The sequence below is a fragment of the Equus asinus genome, chromosome 2 (genome assembly GCF_041296235.1).
Source record: "Equus asinus isolate D_3611 breed Donkey chromosome 2, EquAss-T2T_v2, whole genome shotgun sequence".
Lineage (NCBI taxonomy): Eukaryota > Metazoa > Chordata > Mammalia > Perissodactyla > Equidae > Equus > Equus asinus.
Genome location: NC_091791.1, coordinates 148,620,670 through 148,640,146, shown reverse-complemented (window position 1 = coordinate 148,640,146; position 19,477 = coordinate 148,620,670). Strand labels below are relative to the sequence as shown.

General features: G+C 39.6%; 1 protein-coding gene across 4 annotated transcripts in view; it reads left to right on the top strand.

The window, feature by feature from the left end:
• Positions 1–19,477, top strand: part of SLC12A1 (solute carrier family 12 member 1) — an 84,299-nt gene that overhangs the window by 46,261 nt on the left and 18,561 nt on the right. For all 4 annotated transcript variants that reach the window (XM_014852896.3, XM_014852905.3, XM_070501985.1 and 1 more), the window contains 3 exons: positions 4,504–4,644; positions 7,194–7,300; positions 11,032–11,114. In XM_014852896.3, the coding sequence (XP_014708382.3) occupies positions 4,504–4,644; positions 7,194–7,300; positions 11,032–11,114 (331 nt within the window). The remainder of the gene's footprint in view (positions 1–4,503; positions 4,645–7,193; positions 7,301–11,031; positions 11,115–19,477) is intronic.

The window sequence follows — 19,477 nt, the reverse complement described above, 5'->3', positions numbered from 1 at the left end:
ATCTTTCTCAATAGTCACTCTCTCATATACTTCTCAACTTTTTGTTTGAAGGCAGGGTATTTTTTATTTAAAACAAATCAAAAACAAGTGTGCTTTAAAGATGGAAATTTGGTCCAGTTGATCTGGGATTTAGAATGCAAATTAGATAAAGCCATCATTGACAGAAATGCAACACATACCTCTTTTCTAAATTTGGTTTGTCCTAAAATTGCAAAAGGCTTTCAAGTTTATAGCGTCATCTTTTATTAAGTACATTGTGTTGTGCTGGTGGCTAAAAAAGAAAGGTTTTTTTTAGATTGCTTCTCTTTTTTATTTTGAAACATTAAGAAGAACATGAGGCTGAAATTTATACTTTTGTAGGTCAAAAACTATTGAACACTGGCAATTTCATGTGAGCAAATTAAATCAAATAAAATGACACCCATATTCTACTTCTCCTAAATAATAACTGTTAATATTTTTGTCATAGTGGCTTCCACTCACTTTTTAAATGAAATAAACCATTACAGATCAAGCTAACGTCTCCTTTATAACCACCTAGCTCCATGGCACTCTCTCTCTCCAAAGGCAATGTTATCTGAGTTTTATTGGGAGTACAGTCATTTCACATACATGTACCAAGATGTAGATCTGTCCTGATTAATGTTTTCCTGCTCTTTTGTTCTTTAAATCTTGGTTGTCCTGTCCTCTCCTCTTGTTGTAAAGGAGGAAAGGGGATAGCTTTTGATCATCTTCCTCCTTTTAACAAAATTTCACCCTTACTGTTTTCCTCTCTCTTTTCCTGAAAATTTATAAAGTATCTTATAAAACCTAAACCTTCTTTGAATACAAAGAAGCTCTAACTCCTAACTCTATGGCGCAATGGAGGGCAGTTCAAGCAGAAACAACCCAGAGAAAATGAAAATTCTCATTTTTTTCTTTTATCTTCAACCTCCTCTTTTCTTTTGTTTGTTTGTTTCGAGGAAGATTAGCCCTGAGCTAACTACTGCCAATCCTCCTCTTTTTGCTAAGGAAGACTGGCCCTGAGCTAACATCCGTACCCCATCTTCCTCCAGTTTATATGTGGGACGCCTACCACAGCATGGCTTGCCAAGCGGTGCCATGTCCGCACCCGGGATCTGAACCGACAAAACCCAGGCCTCTGGGAAGCAGAACTGCAAACTTAACCGCTGCGCCACTGGACGGGCCCCCAACCTCCTCTTAATCTCGACTTTTGTGTCTACCAAAAGGAAAATGCATTTTCTTTTAGATGCATCTCTTCTTCTTTAGTCAGTGAGTCTCTGTCATGATGTTAATAAAATAGTGACATGACCAAATACAGGAAGAATGAAATGAAATGGGCACTAGGATGCCTAGTGAGACCAACTCAGAAAGGCAAAAATTCTCTTTCCCACAGTTCCAACCAGAACGGCAATGAAAGCAAAGACAGAGCAGTAAGACTCAATGTTTTGAAGAATAAAAGTTGGAAAGAACACTGTCCTTGGCCCAAATTCCTGTATTTGATCCTAATGATTATTGGAAGTCCTTTGCAAATTCTTTTTCATAAGATTCATTTATTTGAAGTAGCATCATATCAACTTCTTCCCCAGACTAAATAATTAGAATTTCTTTACCCCACTCTCAATCAATGTCAAAGTTATAATATATACAAGATTTTAGAGCTTCTTTGTTCAAATCCTGAATTAATTTATGTACTCATATTTTGAATCTTAACTGAGCTAATCTCTACAATATTTTAATTGAGTGGTAAAGTCCAGTGTTGTGACTATGGCTACTTGAGTGTTGAATAATTATATTCCAGTATGCATCCCTTCTTTGTTAGTTTACTTTTTTCTTACCACATTTGTATTGCAGCCTTGCTCACATTAATAAATGTGCTATAAGGATATTATAATGGCTTTTAGCAAAGAGAGATTCTGCATGAAATATTTTTATGACTTCTCAATATGGCAAATTTAGGCATTAAAGTAAATCTCTGTCACAATTAATGTTTAATCTGGATTTTTGTAATACTAATAAACATACATTAGACTGTATTTATTTATATAAATGCCACTTTTCCTAGGGTTTACAGTCAGTGTGGTACAACTCAATGTACTGACAGTCCTATACCTTTCCTAACTGTTGGTTATTCTTCTGTCTCCTGGCTGTTGTTCCCATTGAGCTTCCTTGAACAAAATACTCCATCTTTCTGTTGCAGTTGATGAAGTCTAGAATGCTCAACAACGACTAATGGTTCAAAAGGCATTGACGGTCTAGAACCCTGAGCAAAATTTGATCCATAATGACGTATCTTTCTTCAGGCTAGATCTGCTGGTTTAATAACTACTGTCTCTGTAACTTTACCTTCTCCATCTTCATTGAAGGTTCTTGTTTTTTAACTTTAATGTAAGTCATCCAAACTGTTTTGAAAAACCTGCAGGCTCTAGAAAATATACTGGTAAAAATAAGTGCATAAAGAATATGATCCAATTTAAATATAACATTAAAATAAAAAGATCTCATACAGCATCTAGTATTGTGTAATAGAAATATAATATGTGCCACATATGTAATTTAAAATTTTATAGTAGCCAATTTAAAAAAAGAAATAGGTAAAGTTAATTTTAATAATATATTTTATTTAATGCAGTGAATCCAAAATATTATTTCAATATGCAATCAATATAAAAATATTAATGAGATATTTTACATTATTTTTTCCATACTAAGGCTTTGAAATCCAGTGTGAATTTTGCTTTTCCAGCATATCTCGATGTGGATCAGCCACCTTTCAAATGCTCAATAGCAATATGTGGGTAAGGGCTGTCATAGTGGGCAGTGATGACCTAGACAATTTCCTTATTCTTATAGATGTAGAACCTACATCAAGAGAGGACAAATGACCCAGGGTATTAGCTGATCAATGCCAGAGCTGGATCTAAACTCAATACTCTGGCTCCAGTCAGCGTTCTTTTAGCTCTGTTGTAGAACAAACACAGTGGGAGAATTAGGTCAGGGGCTTCACTGAGATTGTGAGCATTCATTTAAGATGACAAAAATTGGTGCTGACCTGGTTATATAGTGGTTAAGTTTGTGCACTCTGCTTCAGTGGCCCGGGGTTTGCTGGTTTGGATCCTGGGTGTGGACCTACACACCACTCAACAAGACACGCTGTGGCAGCGTCCCACATACAAAACGGAAGAAGATTGGCACAGATGTTAGCTCAGGGACAATGTTCCTCACCAAAACAATAATAAAAATCAACTTTGGATCACTACCTACTGTATTCCAGATACCGAATTCAGCACTTTCTTATGACTACTTAAAACAGCCTTCCAGGAGAGAGATTTTTATCCTGTTTTCAGAATAACATATCAAACCTCAGAGATAATCAATTACCTCCAAAGTGGCCAAGCTTAGATTTGAAACCAGTTTGACATCTTTTCTCTTCAGTCCAACATCCTCTAAGACTGCAACTCCAAGCTTGGTTGGCAACCAGCAGCATCCATGTCACCTGGGAGTTTGTTAGAAATGCAAAATCTTGAGCCTTATTCCAGACCTACACACTGCATTTTATCAAGATCCCAAGCAGTTTGTAAGAAATCTAAGACAATGCAACAAAATACCAAATCTTCCATGAATTGAAAGAATTTCCCAGGAAAATAGTAGATTTGTGCCTGACAGGTACATGGTAGATAATCAGAAATACCTCTTGGATTGATTTGAAATAAACAAAGAAAAGAGCTAGATTGGACCTTTAAAGAAGGAGAGAAACGAACGGAATTTTTAGTTAAAATTGAGTTTCCGGAACTCAAATCTTGAAATTATAAAACGTGTCATCTAACACCACAACACCTGCCTCCTTCTCTCTTAACCTCTTCTGTTCTTCCTGCGCCATAGGTATATGAACTTTTGTTCCCACCAAATGAGTGAAAGGGAAATGTTAATTTATTTGAATGGGAATATGTCAACCTTATACAACAAAAAGTGGTGCAAGGGTATTTTGACCACACACAAAAAGCAAGGAATGGGCCTAATAGAATTATCAAGATGTGGTAGTTCATGGCACGATTTGCAGCTCTCCAGGATGTGGTTCCCAAGAGTGCTGTCCATTTCTTGAAATTGGGCTCTAGATTAGAGTTCCTTGGTCATCCTAAAGGTAACTCTCGCCTTTGAGTGAAAGGTTGATTGTGTATTTATCCTGAACTTTTTCAATCACATTTTCAGTATTTTCCTCATGTGCCAGATGCCCTCAGCTCTTTCTTTCATTCAGCATGAGGCAGTTCATTAAGCAGGTGTTAACACACCTAGACATTCTGTGTGGAAAGTGAATAATATGAGCAGCACAGGTCCCCTCCAAAAGGTTGAATCTGCATGAACCCTGTTTAGTGAGGTGTGTTTCCCTCTTTCCCAGTTCTTAACCCAGTGGGGCATTGCTGGCTATTTGTGTCCTTTAGAAAACAACAGCAGTGCGATGTGTAATAGCAGGGCATCTAACCAATATTTCATTGTGCTGTACAGGGACCACGCAAGCTGTGTGTTAAAGAGATGAACAGTGGCATGGCAAAAAAGCAGGCCTGGCTTATAAAGAACAAAATTAAGGCTTTTTATGCTGCAGTGGCAGCAGATTGTTTCCGAGATGGTGTCCGAAGTCTCCTTCAGGTAAGGCTGGCATTGAGGGAATGAGTACGGAGGCAAAGGCAATTAGCACTCCATGTTAATAAAGCTCCTGAAGTGAACGGCTCTAGTTAGGCAGTCCAGCGTCAGAGATCAATGCAGATGATTAAGGGGTTCATTTTGAATTCCTAGGAATCAGGCAAAGCTAAAACAAGAGCGGAAAGGTTCTATTACAATGAACTGTGAGTGATACACTGAAAATGGAAAATAAAGTTGCCTTTGGCCACCAGCATACATTCTGTCCCCGTACTTATTGAAATGCAAATTTGTTCTGATGGTTGGCGACATTCAGGATCCTATTAAAACCTCAAACTATTTTTGCATCTCATATTGCACATGGCAATGCTCAAGTCAGGCATTCTTTTCCTTTTTTCTTTTGCAAATGGTGTGAGGGCGGCTGCAAGACTCCACTCAATAAACCTGTGATTATCTGGGCGACAAATGCCCATCCTCCTAAATTACTTCCAGAATGTTAAATATAATGTAATAATCTCTGTGGTTCAACATGAAAGCCCACAGTTCTCCCATCTTTTCTCCCTTCTTCTTTCCTTCTTCCTCCCCTTCTATAGTAAGCACACAGAATCCTTCTGATCTTCGTAATTTAGAGTGCCCGAGAATTCTTAAAACAATCCAGGAGACCCTCAGAAATGGTAGGGCTTGGCTTTGTAATCATTTGGCTTTAATATGGTTGAGAAGTCCTGATTCTATGTACTACACCGGATGATGCATTTAGCTTTCACAGTTGCTATATACAGGTTATGTAAAAATTCAGGACTGCATCCAAGTAACTCTGATGTTTATGTAGGTGGGAAAGGAAAAATATTGATTAAGCTGTAATATTTTGGAGATTAAGAGTATTTGATTCATTACTGTCTCTAATATCCCCAAAGAACACTATCAAAGTAGCTGCACACGCAGAGAAATCATTTCTGAAAGACCTATTACCTCCAATGAGCCTCTTTTCATCTGTCATTAATTTTCTAAACCATGGAAATACGTGTCATTGCAAGATGCTGATTTTTCTTTCAGTAGTCAGTTACTTTTCAGTAGCTCTTTGGTTAAATACGTTGGGAAGATTACAAGTTTAATGTAAAATTATCATGGGACATTGGTAAAACAATAAAATTTTCAACTAGGAATGGGAGGACAGATATAGAATAAGAGCAGGGAGAGAAAAGACATAGGTATAGAAAACAATTCTTATATTAATCCAAAAGAAATTGTAAAAAAAATTTGACAACGCATGAAGCTTGAATTTCTCCAAAGAAAAGTGGAGGACAGGAGTGTCATGACAAAAGGGCAGGACAGAGTGGTCTTAAAGGGGAGCATTGACAGTTGCACCATTTTGGATAAAGGCTTCTTTGCATCTAAGAAGTTATGGTATGAATGACCACATCCTCAAACCGTAGTCATAGGAAAGACTGCATCCACACTGCCGTGTATCTGCCGACAGCAAAATGACAGCTCTAAAGAGCTGTTTTCTGCTATCTGTGCACTTCTAAGAGCAATACACCAAATGTAGTGGAGGCAAAGTTTATTTCAGGAACCCTCCATCAATACCTGTCTCCTACTTGCTACTGTCCCCTCTAAAATGTCTGACTCTGGTCATTTGTTTCACTATTCCTATGACCCAGGATATCTTTCCTTCACTCCCACTGCTCTCCTTATCTTTACTTGTCAACATCTAACCAACCTGAAAGATCCAGAACAAATGCCACTTCTCCCATGAAGCTGTCCATGAATCCTCATCTGAAATTCAAGTTTTCTTCCTTTATGCTTTCATATGAGCTCCTACTGCATTTGTACTTTAATTAAAATTATTTGTGTATATTTTGTCTCCTTTGCCTTATTCTAAGCTCCCTAAGGCCAGAGAATATGCCTCACTACTCTCCCACAGCACCTAACATAGCACCTTGCAATCAATAGGTGCTCGATAATATTGCCGAATTAAATTTAATTAACTGGAAGCCATATCCTGTCATCTAATGGGGATGGGGGCATGAAACTTCTGACATGGAAGATGGCTATTAATGATACTGTCATGTAGGATTAGGTTCTGGAAACATAGCTCAGTTACTCTTCAATAAATAATATAAGGAGAAGTTCCAGTGATCCTTGTATATAAGAATTTTCCAAACATGGATTTTATTGCTAATGACATTATGGATATAACAGTTGGAAATGAGCTCTGAACCGCTAAGTTACAACACGTATGCCAACAGTTAAACCAACCCTCACTTGATTTTAAATTATTGAACCATTTTAATGAGTATGTCAGAAGAAATGCAAATGACTGCTAATTTAGAAAAGCTACATTTCTGTCATCTAAAATCCATTTATGGCTGAGATGATTTAGAACTAATCTTTCTATTTTATGCTTGGGTACGGGCATGAAGGACATGCACGAAAATGTAATCTAATCTTCAGGAGCTTCAGAACATTACTTCAGTGCTCTTCTGGACATTATTTCTCATTTGCAGTGGTGGTTTCCCAGTATGGTAAGGATTGCCTGTGTGTTTCTCTCCTCTGTTTAGGCCTCGGGCTTAGGACGAATGAAACCAAACACTCTGGTGATTGGATATAAAAAAAACTGGAGGAAAGCTCCCTTGACAGAGATTGAAAACTACGTGGGAATCATACAGTAAGTGACGGCTTTCAAGACGTGTTTGTGTTTATAAAGCATTAACCAGGGCAGTACATAACTGACACTGCTGTACCAGATTAAATTGCCTGGATAGAGGACATTCCCCTGTACTCTGAATTCTAACAAAGTGAAAAAACACTGCCAGTAATAGAACTTGAGGGAATCAGAGTGTAGGGGGGTTGGGGAGGCGGACAACTTGGTGTCAAAGAAAGAGGGGTAAATATTAAGAGTTCAACCTTAAAACCTATCTATAAGATTAAAAGCAGATGACAGCTGGGTAAGGAAGGAATTGTTCTTTCAAAACGTGTGGAATCTTGGGTTGGCTGGTATGCCCAATTCAGTCATTGTCATCTCCTGAGCCTTGGCTAACGTGGTCGCTAGCCCAGAGCCTCGAATCTCCCTTTGCTGGTATGAGGATCCCATATTCCAGGTGCCTCTGACATGTAGCAGTGTTGATTTATGCACAGAAAGTGAGTTTTAAGTGGTACATGACATCTAATAGCTAAATATTGGAAAAGTCTTGGGATGGGATAATAATGGTAGTCTTTAAAGGACTCGTAGGCACCAGGCTAACATCCTTAAGGTGAATTATCCCATTTAATTCTCCCATTTAAAGAAGGCTTTGGAGTGAGTGCTATTGCTGTTCCCAATTTACAAGACACAGATATTAAAAACTAAGTAACATGCAGAAAACGACTGAGTTTTGTAAGTGACGGAGCTGGAATTCCCAGGACCATCCAAATTCAAAGTTTGAACTTCTGACCACAATGCTATGCTGCCTCCAAAAGCACATACATACCCAAAGTATTACCTGCCTTGAGTCCTTCTGAATAAGAGGAAATAAATTCTACGCTCTCGGAGAGGCACAGAGTATCCTCAGTGATCATTTTAGAAAATGGAGCATTTCTTCCAGGCTTGAAAATACTTAACCAGAATTGTCTCAAGGGGAGCAATGTTAGCTAAGTCCATTTGGGGGAGATTTAGGGAACATAACGAAAGCATTCTAATATTACTTCTATTGATTGAAAAGAAGCATAAGAAAATAATCTTTTCATCTTCTGAAATTGTATAATTACTGAACAAACAGAAATTCACTTAACAGTCTTCCCAGCGTAGGAAACCTATATGTTAAGTGCATTCTCCTGAATTGTGCTCCCCAAGCATCCAGAGCCTGGATGCCACATGCTGCCATCTGGCTCCTGCTATGCTTTCAGTTCAGGAGGTGAAGGCTAAACCAGGTGATCTGGGTCAGAATTTTGCCAAGCTCAGCAGACAGCGTTTTAATATATTTAGAATCACAGTCAGCTGCTGACCAGACCTTCTTGGAAATGGATTAGATTTGCTGTCTCTTATTCAGATTCTTCAGTAAAATTTCATCTTTACCTTTGGGGAAAAAAGAGGTGGAGGGGGAAAAAATTCACCTTCACCTTTGGGAAAAAATAGGGGTGGTGCAAATAGAAAGAAATATGTAACTCTTCAGAGAGTCCGTTATTTGGCACAAAATTACCTAGGATCGTCTCCCAACCTCCCCACCATCCCAAACATTCTAGAAATCCAAAGAGACCAAGATAATCAAACTCAGTAACATGGATCTGAGGAGACTTCTGGCTTTTATACCAAATTGATAATTGGTCTTCTTGGTAATAAATTTCAATGTTAAGGTGGCTCAAATTTGTACTAGTATAAAACTTAGCTGGCTTGGTAAAGTTAAATGACTTTACTGCCATAACGATGGGGTCAATACAGAAGGAAGACAGTCATAACAACTGTACTGTATTTCTCTTTCTGAATTTTTTGTTTTGTTTTGTTTTATGACTTAAAGCAAAGCACAGTATTATTGTTAATGTAGGGGTGTTATTACAATGGTATAGTATTTACCATTTTCCTTTGAATAAAATATTTTAGGGGTTGGCCGGGTGGCGCAGCAGTTAAGTTCGCACGTTCTGCTTCGGCGGCCCGGGGTTCGCTGGTTTGGATCCCGGGTGCGGACATGGTACTGCTTGGCATGCCATGCTGTGGTAGGCATCCCACATACAAAGTAGAGGAAGATGAGCATGGATGTTAGCTCAGGGCCAGTCTTCCTCAACAAAAAAGAGGAGGACTGGCAGTAGTTAGCTCAGGGCTAATCTTCCTCAAAAAAAAAAAAAAATTTTACATATCTGTAATATTCTTGAGTATGGTTTAATTTTAATTAGAATCTGTATTAGTTTTGCTGGCTGCCATAGCAAATTACCTCCAAGTTAGTGGCTTAAAACAACACAAATTTATTAGCTTGCAGTTATGTGGGTTAAAAGTCTGACACCAACTCACTGGGCTAAAATCAAGGTGTGGGTTTGGCTGTATTTCCTTCTGGAGGCTTGGGGAGAGAATTCTGGCCTCACTTTTGCTAGGTTCCAGAGGCTGTCCACTGCTCATGGACCCCTTCCTCCATCTCAAAGCCCCTGATTGATCAAGCTCTTCTCACATCACCTTACTCTGATCTCCTCTCCTTCCTCCCAATTTCACTCTTAAGGACCCTGGTAATTACACTAGGCCCAGGGGGATAATCCAGGATAATCTCCATAATCCCAAGGTCCTACCTAATCATATGCACAGAGTCCCCTTTGTCATATAAAGTAGCATATTCACATGTTGCATGGAATAGAACGTGGATGTCTTTGGAGGTCCATTATTCTGCCCGATACAGAATCCAAATATTTTTTTTGTGGAACACATTGTCTACATTTTATATTCAAGGACAATTAGAAACAAGATTTATCAGGAATTTACTTGGTGGTAACTTTTACGACAATGCATCTATTTTGTTAAATGAAGATCACTATGGTTTGAATTTTGAATAGATATTCATATAACATTGAACTTATTTAAATCGTTATTTGAAAATCCAGGTTTACTTTGGCTACTGGAAATGTGTCTGTTGAGGATATATGATGAGACAACCACAAACTGCATTGTTTCTGGGGGAAGGTCACCACCCAACGGAAAGGGGTCCAGGCTTTAGGTCCATGGAAGATTAAACAGAGGAACTCCCAAGAAGAAAATTTTAAATGAACTCAAAGTATTAATTGATTTGGTTCCATACTTAGGGCCAGAGAAAAAATATTCTACAAGAACAGAGATAAAAGAGAGGCTTTCTTTCCCTTCCAGATAATCTAATTCCATTGGGTTGGGTGTGGAGAAGGCACAGCACCCAACTTCAACTGCTTAGGGTTGCCCTGAAACAGTGTTGCCTCAAAGGGTCTGTCCACAGTCAATGGCGAAAGTTCCCTGGAGGAGCTGGGGACATTTTTAAATGGGAACTTATCTCAAAAATGTTGTAGGATTTCTCCTCAAAGCATGGGGAATTTGGCTGATAATTTCAAAGGGTCTTTGCAGCCTGGAAACTCTCTGTTCTAAATATTTCAGTGACTGTTTTGTTTACGTAAGAAAACAAGCAATTATTTTAAAATTATGTAACAAGCTCTTAATCAAAATTCTAGTTGATAGTATTATTTGAATAAATTGCTTCCAGAGTAAATGAGCTAGTTACCTTTACCCAGAAAATGTTTTTAACTGGTGTAAAGGGAGAACAAACAAACTAACAGAAAAGGCATCAGTTCTTGGCTATATTCTGAAGTGAATTTTTATCATTTAATTACATTAAAATCCTAGAAGCAATTTAATATTAGTCCAAAGCTTGAGGATTAAAGAAGTCATTTAATCACTAACCACTTTTCTTCCACTTTCAGTGATGCCTTTGATTTTGAGATTGGTGTGGTCATAGTCAGAATCAGCCAAGGGTTTGACATCTCTCAAGTTCTTCAGGTGCAAGGTATGTACTTTCTTTATTCAACCAACAAATATTTACTGAGCACCTGCTGCATGCCTGGCATTGTTCTAAAGGGGGGGAATGGAGCAGTGCACAGTGCAGACCAAGCCCCCTAACGATAGAGCTTCTGTTCTTTTGCTGACCTGAGGTGTGCACGCTCCCCCAGTGTTGTCCCCATTGCTAACACAAGTGGCCTTTGTCCTCCTAATCAGAAATATAGAATGATCCAGGGCAGTCATCAGTTATTCTTCTTATCACAAAAACACAAAGCCAGCATCACTGAAAAGAAACAGCTTTGGTAAACTGAACTGCTGAATTAATTTCTGCAAGATGTTTCAGAAAATGAAGATTAATTCTTTCCTTGGAAAACTATGTATTTTGTTTTTAAGAGACTATGATCTGGTTTGCAGCTAACGTGGAAATGAGTCTGAATTATCATGCTGTGAATCACTAATCTAAGTCGGAGGCAGAAACACTAATTCAGATTAGTGGCTGTGTTTTTCCCTATAGAGGATTTAGTATACTTGTTTAGTCTTAGAGTTGAAACACACCCTCTTGTGTATAAAATAAAAGACACATCTAAAGAGTCACTGATATACTAGGACAGGACTTATGGCTTTAGCTGAACTTCACAATAGAGTCCACTGACAACATGACACTAGAACAAAAGGATAATTGGGTACGTCTTATGTACCAGGCATGGCATAGGTGTCAGTGCCGGATAGACGAAGACTAATAAGAGTCTGTCTGTATCCTCAAGAGACTCACAGCCTAGTAATGGAAATGGGCATATTATTAGTGTAATAATAGGTATATCAATAGGGCCTCATGGGAATGAGAGAAGGGGCGTTGAACTCCCAGAAGCTTTCCTGGAGGAAATGACCTTTGGTTTGAGATCTAGTGGATGAGTAGGAGTTAACTAGGCAATGTTGGGGGAGAGAAGAATGAGAGAGTTTGGGGAACAGCATTCCTGGGAAAGAGGAGAGCGTTAGCAAAGATGTGAAGACGTGGGAATACAGAGGAATGGGATGTAGGGGCAACCAACACTAATGTGAAATTAGTGTTACTGAAGTGGAAGGTATGAAGCAGACAGTTGTGAAATACGAGGCTGCTGATATAACAGCCTGATTTTAAAAGCCTCATTTGTCATGTTAAAAAGTGTAGACCATATTCTATAGACAATGAGGAGCCGATGAAGAGATTTAAATGAGGGAGTAATATGGTCGTGTTTGGGTTTTAGATCTTATACTCTTTCAGTTACACAGGGCATGGACTCAAAGAGGACCAGAATGGAAATAGAGAGACAAATCAATAAGATTTTATAATAATCAAAGCAAGAGAAGGTGACAGCCTGAACTAGAGCTAGGGATGGAGAGAAAAGGACAGAAGTAATTTGGAGGTAGGAAAAGCAGCATTTGGGGGTTGGTTGGATGTGTGGAATATGGGAGAGGGAGGAGTCAGCCCTTGGCTGGCTAAATGAATGGTGGGGCTACCAATGGAAATGGGAAGCAGGAGAGGAAGAGTAGGTTTAATGAAGAGATGCCTGGTTCAGTTTTGAACAATCTCCTGTGGGAAATCCTACAGGGAATGTCCAGTAGGCAGTTAGCCAGTCCCGGTCTTAAAGAAGAAATGTGAGCTGGTGATGTAGATTTAGGAGACGTTATGGGTCAAATTGTATCCCCCTAAAATTCATATGCTGAAGTCCTAACTTCCAAAGGTGTTTGGAGAGAGGGTCTTTAAAGAAGTAAGTAAGGTAAAATGAGATCACTAGAGTGGGCCCTAATCCAATGTGACTGGTGTCCTTATAAAAAGAGGAGATCAAGACACAGACAAGCACAGAGGAAAGGGAGAAGATGGCCATCTACAAGCCAAGGAGACAGGCCTCAGAATGAACCAACCCTGCCAACACCTTGATCTTGGACTTCTAGTCTCCAGAACTCTGAGAAAATAAGTTTCTGTTGTTTAAGCCACCCCGTCTGTGATATATGTTCTGGCCGCCCTACCAAACTAATACAGGAGGCATCATGGTTAAGGCGAAAATTGGAACCATGACGCTGGAAAATATAACCCAAAGAGTGTGTGTAGTCAAGAGCCTCAAGGCACAGGAATAGGGCCCCAAAGAAGGAGCAGGGAGGGAGTGGTCGGAAAGGAAAAGGAACCAGGAGTCTGTGGTGTCGTGGAGGCCGTGGGAGCAGAGTGCTCAAAATGAGAAGAATTATCAACAGTATCAAATACAGCAGAGAATACCAGTAAGCTTGTGAATGACATGTAATTGACATGGCACAGACAGTCTTAGTGAGAATGATTTCTGTTGAGCAGTATTGACAGAATCCAGATTGCAGTAGGTTGAGGAAAGAATAGAGATGATGAAGCAGAGAATGTGGATGTGGCCAACTATTATGAGAAGTCTGGATGCCAAGGAGAGGAATGAAATTGAGGAGATTTACTATATGGAGAGCTATAGACCTTGAAAAGGAAGAGAGAGGCTTGTTTCCGCACTGAGGAAATGGGCCCAAGAGAGTGGGAAAGATTGAAGATGAAGGTAAAAAAGGGAAGACCCATGGAGTAAGATCCTGGAGGAACAAGAAGAACCAAGGAAAGGGCAGGGATGGGAGAGTTGGCCTGAAACAGAAGAAAAATGCTTCATCTTCTGAAATTAGAGCAAAGGAAGTGAGGATTGATGATGAGGTCTGTGGACTTGTAAACGTGGAGCCGTAAACTGAGGCAGATCAGGCACAATAGTCTCAATCCTCTCTCTGAAGTTGGAGCAGTTTCTCTAGTTGTCCAGTTTTTCTTTAGAGGCACTTGGTCTCCAGGGTAGAGGAAGACCAGTGTTTTCTGGGTGAGTTCAGCAGAAAGGAAGGGCCTGTGAGGGATTTGAGAGTAAGATGCCCGATAGGTCCAGGTTCTGTTTCAGCTTGAAGAGATCTACATAACATAGAGAGCAAATGTGTGATCGAAAGACAATTGGTATTTTATGTTCTCATTTTTTAGATGGAAAACATTACAGCACAAAAGGCAGAAAAAATTAAGGTAAAATGTAGAAAGTTAGCAACAGAAGAGGTTTCTTGATTGTTTCCATCATAAGAGAAGGGAACATGAGTGTATTAGGAGGATTTTCTGATGCACCCATTCTGGTGTGTTGAAAAGGAGCAGAAAGAAGAAGAAACTAGAGATCAAGCATTGGCATAGGATAGAGAACCACTATCTGATACAAATACTCTGTGATTATGTATGAAGAACTTTAAAAAGTAAAACTGAGAGTAGAACCCATCCTATGCAAAATTGTAGCATAAAGGTTAGTTTTGGTGCTTTCAGCCTTCCTTTTTTATGCCCCCTTTCTCTTTTATTTGACCTTTTATATCTCCCGATCAGATATACTAATTCCCACTTGGTGTTAATGGTTAATTTGTATTCCTTCCTGGTATAACATAATACATTAATAGTAACAATAGCTAACATCTTTGAGCACTTATTATGTGCCATATATTAAGCTTCATGTTCACATTATGACATTTATCATCCCAACTACCCTGTGAGGAAGGTACTGTCATTGTCCCCATTTTACAGGTAATAAAATGGAAGCTTACCCAAGATTCACAAGGCTAGTAATTGGTAGAGCTGAGATTCAAACCTGTGTCTGTTTGAAGCCACTCTTCTACCATTTAAAAAGGAGAGCTTGAGAGGACAATGACTTGCATAATGAAAGGCAATGGTGAAATCTGAGATATGGGAATGAAACAGGCTATTTTTATCCATTCCTTTAAAAACTCAACATACGGCCTGCCTGTCTACAGTATAGATGTGACACTGAGACAATGACAAGAACCTCGTATTAAGAAACCTGTTCTGTTGCTAACTTTCCACATTTTGCTTTAACTTCTTTTGCCTTTTGTGCTGTAATGTTTTTCCATCTCAAAAATGAGAATACAAAATATAATTTGTATTTAGATTACACATTTGCTTTGTACGTTGTGTTGATCTCTTCAAGATGAAGGATGTGATGTGGCTGAGAACTATTACTTCCACCCCTCGCTGCCCCATCCGCCAAATGCACCATCAATTTAGTTCTATAAAGCAATGCAGCAAGCAAATTCTGTGTTATTTCTGAAAGAATCCTGGCAGTGAACTGCATCCCCTTTTAATTTCCCAAGGGATGTATCCAATTTATATCAACTTTGATGTTTGAAATATTTCTGCCTCTTCGTCAAGAAGGGGAAAATACAGTGGGATGCTAATAAAATAATTATAAGTACCAATTATCTAGAGTAAACAGAAAGCAATATTGCACAAATACATGAAGAACATGCAGAAAAACAACAGCGTGATGATAGAAATTAACTTTCCGCCACATTCCCGTGCATTGTTTTGAAGTTCATGTAATTTATGACACAACCCTCATATTAGATTTTGAATTGGAAGAAATAAGCTTCTGTTTCATTATATTATACTGTAATATGGAGCTTAATAAGAGCCAGATAAATCTTAAGCATTGCATTACAACTGTGTTAATGATTATCATCACAGCTTTTCCAACACAGGCACCACAGTGTCATCACAGATTATAATGTAAAGGAAATATTAGCAATTCAGAGTGCCCATATACTGTAGTTAATAAAGCAGTGAATAGAAATCAGCTTTATAGGTAATTTACCAGCTAAGGACAATTATTTCTATACTGTGTCACAGGCTTATGTGAGGAGAATAACTTTTTATATAAAGAAGATCGATGCTCATAACATTCTAACTTGTATACTGCAGCAATTCATCCAATATTGACGGCTGATAGTTTTTCTTAATAAATTAATTTATTGCCTGACAACACAAAAGACGCAGTATTTCATATTGTTGACTTCCCAGGGGTATTTAGCAAGTTTGCCAACTACAATAAAGAGTCCAAATTGTACTGGTAGGAAATAAAGCGATGAAACGTGATTCGCAATATATTGCGGTCAAGTGTTCCGTGTAAGTACTGCACGATTTATGACCATCTCAGAGCACAGAGATTCTGCTGTGTCTGATGGAGTGGCTTAGCAAAATAAAGACAGATGGCAGTGTAGTAAATAATTACTTGATTGCAAGGCGACCACTGCAGGCTTGCTTCCTGCCTTCAATTCAACTAGACTTCACCTGGGGTTCAGCACATTGATTCATGTGAGCATTTACAGCTTTGAGTTGATTGACCAAGGAAAGAATCATAATTTAATAATTAATAAAGAAAAAGGATGCTGTGAAATGGGAGGGGATGCGAGTCCTCAATGGGTTCCCTCGTTCTCCCTTCTGTTGTCAGATAATCGACTACCCTCTATCGTTAAGATTCAAAGGGAATTGTAATGTGTAGACTCCTACCTATTTCTAAAAGACATCTTAAAAAAAAAAAAAAAAGGTTGGGGTAGAACATTGGAGGCAATCTTGACAACTAAATTGAATTTCAAAATATAGTCACTCCAGTCAGTTACCATACAACCAATTTATAAAGCACTTGAAAGTGGAGTAACTACCGTTCAAGTAATTTTGGCATTTACATGAAGATACAGCTCAGGATTCACTCTTTGTTCTTATTATGAGAACTCTTGGGGGATACGTGTGAAGAATTGGTTAGAAATCCACTCAGCTGAGAGAACCTAAAGGTCTAAGCTTTTTTCTTCCATCATTAGAACCTCAGGGATTCTCTTAATCTTGGGACGTGAGAAGGGCAGGCTTTTACTCTCTCTCTAGCATTGTGGCTTTGTAAATCATGACACACTATGGAATTATCTAATACGGAAGACACAGATTCCCACCTAATGCCCAGGTGGTGGCCCTTTCCAGGGAAAGGACCCCTCTCTTTGCCTCTCATTCTTCTGTTAATCCTGCCTGTCCTACCTTCTGTCACATTCCAGCCTGGTTTATACCATCAACCCCTCTTTTTTTAACTCTAGGTAGAGCATTAACTCCACTCCTTGCAAACATTGTCTTTTGCACCTAGCCCCACACACATACTTGACACACCCCCATCCCTGACAACGATTCACTTGTTTTTCTTCCTTCGTAGAGATAATACTCTCAAATGCATTGAACAGCATTGACCTGTTCTTTGATTTCAACAAACTCCTCTTGAGTGTTTATTATGGTGGGAGGCAAAGCAGGCAGGTGTGGGCACAACTAAGGCTGGGAGAGGGAGTATGTGAAGTGCAAGCACAGGCTTTGGAATCAGACAGACCTGGGTTCAAATTCCACCTTGACACTTTTTGGCTATGTGACCTTAATCAAATTACTCATCCTCTCTGTGTTTCACTTTTCGCATTTTTGAGTGGAATAATTCTAGTACCTGCCTCACAGATGTATTGATTTGGATGAAAGGATATGATGGCTGCAAAGTGTTTAGCATTGTGCTTTGCACAGAATAACCTCTCAATCAATGGTAGCAATGAAATATGACAGAAGCTACTCTCCATGAATTTGCAGTCTGGTGGGGATAAAATAGACATGTATCTTAAAGCTCTATTCTGTGTCACACAGTTATAGTTACTGGGATACAGGCTGAAGCAGAGTATTACAGAAGTGTAAAATATTATGGAAATTTCTCTGATTGAGAAATTTGGGGATGGTTTCTTCAAAAAATGCAGACTGGGTATTCCTTCAACAGGCAGATGTAGGCAGGCAGAGCACAGCACTGAACAAGGGGGGTGAAGAGGGAGGAAGACAAGATTTGGAATCAGAAGACCTGGGTCACCAGCTGTGCAACCTTGGACAAATCGTTTGAACTGTCTGAACCCTAGTTTCCTTCACAGGAAAATGGGGAGAACACTACTAGTTCTGCCTGCATCCCAGTATTGGTGTTGGGATCAAACAAGATACTATGTGGAAAGGGCTTTATGAATCCTGAACATCATAAACGTGGTGGTGGTGGTGATGGTGCTGGTGGTGGTGGTGGCCGTGATGGAATGAGTAATTTTTAATCTCGGCCTCGTAGAAATCAGTTTATATCTATCCATTCATCCGCCTTGGCTCACCCTACTGGCAGCTAATGGTACACGTTTGCAAGTCAGCTAGCCAGTCCTCCTGTTGAAAGAAATGTTTTGACAAAGTCTACTTTTGATTGCACGTGGAAACAGAGGTGAGCAGTACGCCAGACAGATAATTCAGAAGAACAGATAATCAAAACATCGCTTCTACTTAGCACTGAAATGAGGAAAGGAGAGATGCACAGAAGGAGGCCCTAGATCACCCACAAAGGGAATAATTAAGAATTAACTCTACTAAGAATTTGCAAAATCACTGTGCAAGTGATCATACCACTATGTGGATCTGAAAATCCGAGGTGGCCGTGCAAGCTGCTTTTGGCCTTTACAATGGAGTCTGTCTTCGGCCTGTCTCTGCCGTCTTGGAGGGAACTGCTGAGTCTGACTCATTCCAGCACAGTCTGGTTTTGTCTCTCAGGCCTGGGATTTTGCAGTTTGCTCTGTCTGGGACAGACTGTGTACATACCTTCAAGCAAATTGTTGGAGTAGCTCCCGGTTCACTCAGCCAGCTGACTCTGTTACAAAGGAGGATTTATCTTTTTTCCTCCTTTGTCCAAACTAGAAGACAAAGAAGATGGCAGCTCATGGGTAATCACAGGGTGTGCTGGAGGCTGCCAGAAAAGGAAGAGCAGAGAACTCCCTCCCCAGCACAGCCCTTGCGGTTGCCCCCAAGAAGCTCACAAATAATGTACCTTCCACATGACTGCAAAGTGCAGGACACTCCACAGCTGACCCCTGCAGCACCCCAAAAAGTGGATGCTTCCGATGCTGTTGCTCTGGGGCAGCCTGCTTCACGTACCTGTATCTTTAGGGTTCTCCCTTTAAAATGACGTGTTTGAGGGGCCATGGATTGGGGGAATTAACTTGGCATTATATCAGGTGCCATGTTTAGGTTCATCTGATGATGAAGAGTTGGAGCTTAATAAAACAACTCTGAAATAAGAGTAATAAGCCAAAAGCAAAAGGGCTTCAGGGGCCAGCCTGGTGGTGCAGTGGTTAAGTTTGCATGTTCCACTTCAGTGGCCTGGGGTTCGCCGGTTCAAATCCGGGGTGCAGACCTAGCACTGCTTATCAAGCCATGCTGTGGCAGCGTCCCTCATATAAAGTAGAGGAGGATGGACATGGATGTTAGCTCAGGGCCAGGCTTCCTCAGCAAAAAGAGATGTTAGCTCAGCAGATGTTAGCTCAGGGGGCTAATCTTCCTCAGGAAAAAAAAAGTCTTCATAGTGGGAAGCATACAGGATTTGAAGTTGAGCAAACCTCTTTGCATTTGAACGCTGTTATTTGCTGGGTGACATCAGACAAGTTACTTAACCTTTCTGAGCCTCAGTTTCTTCGTCTACAAAATGAGGATAATAATAG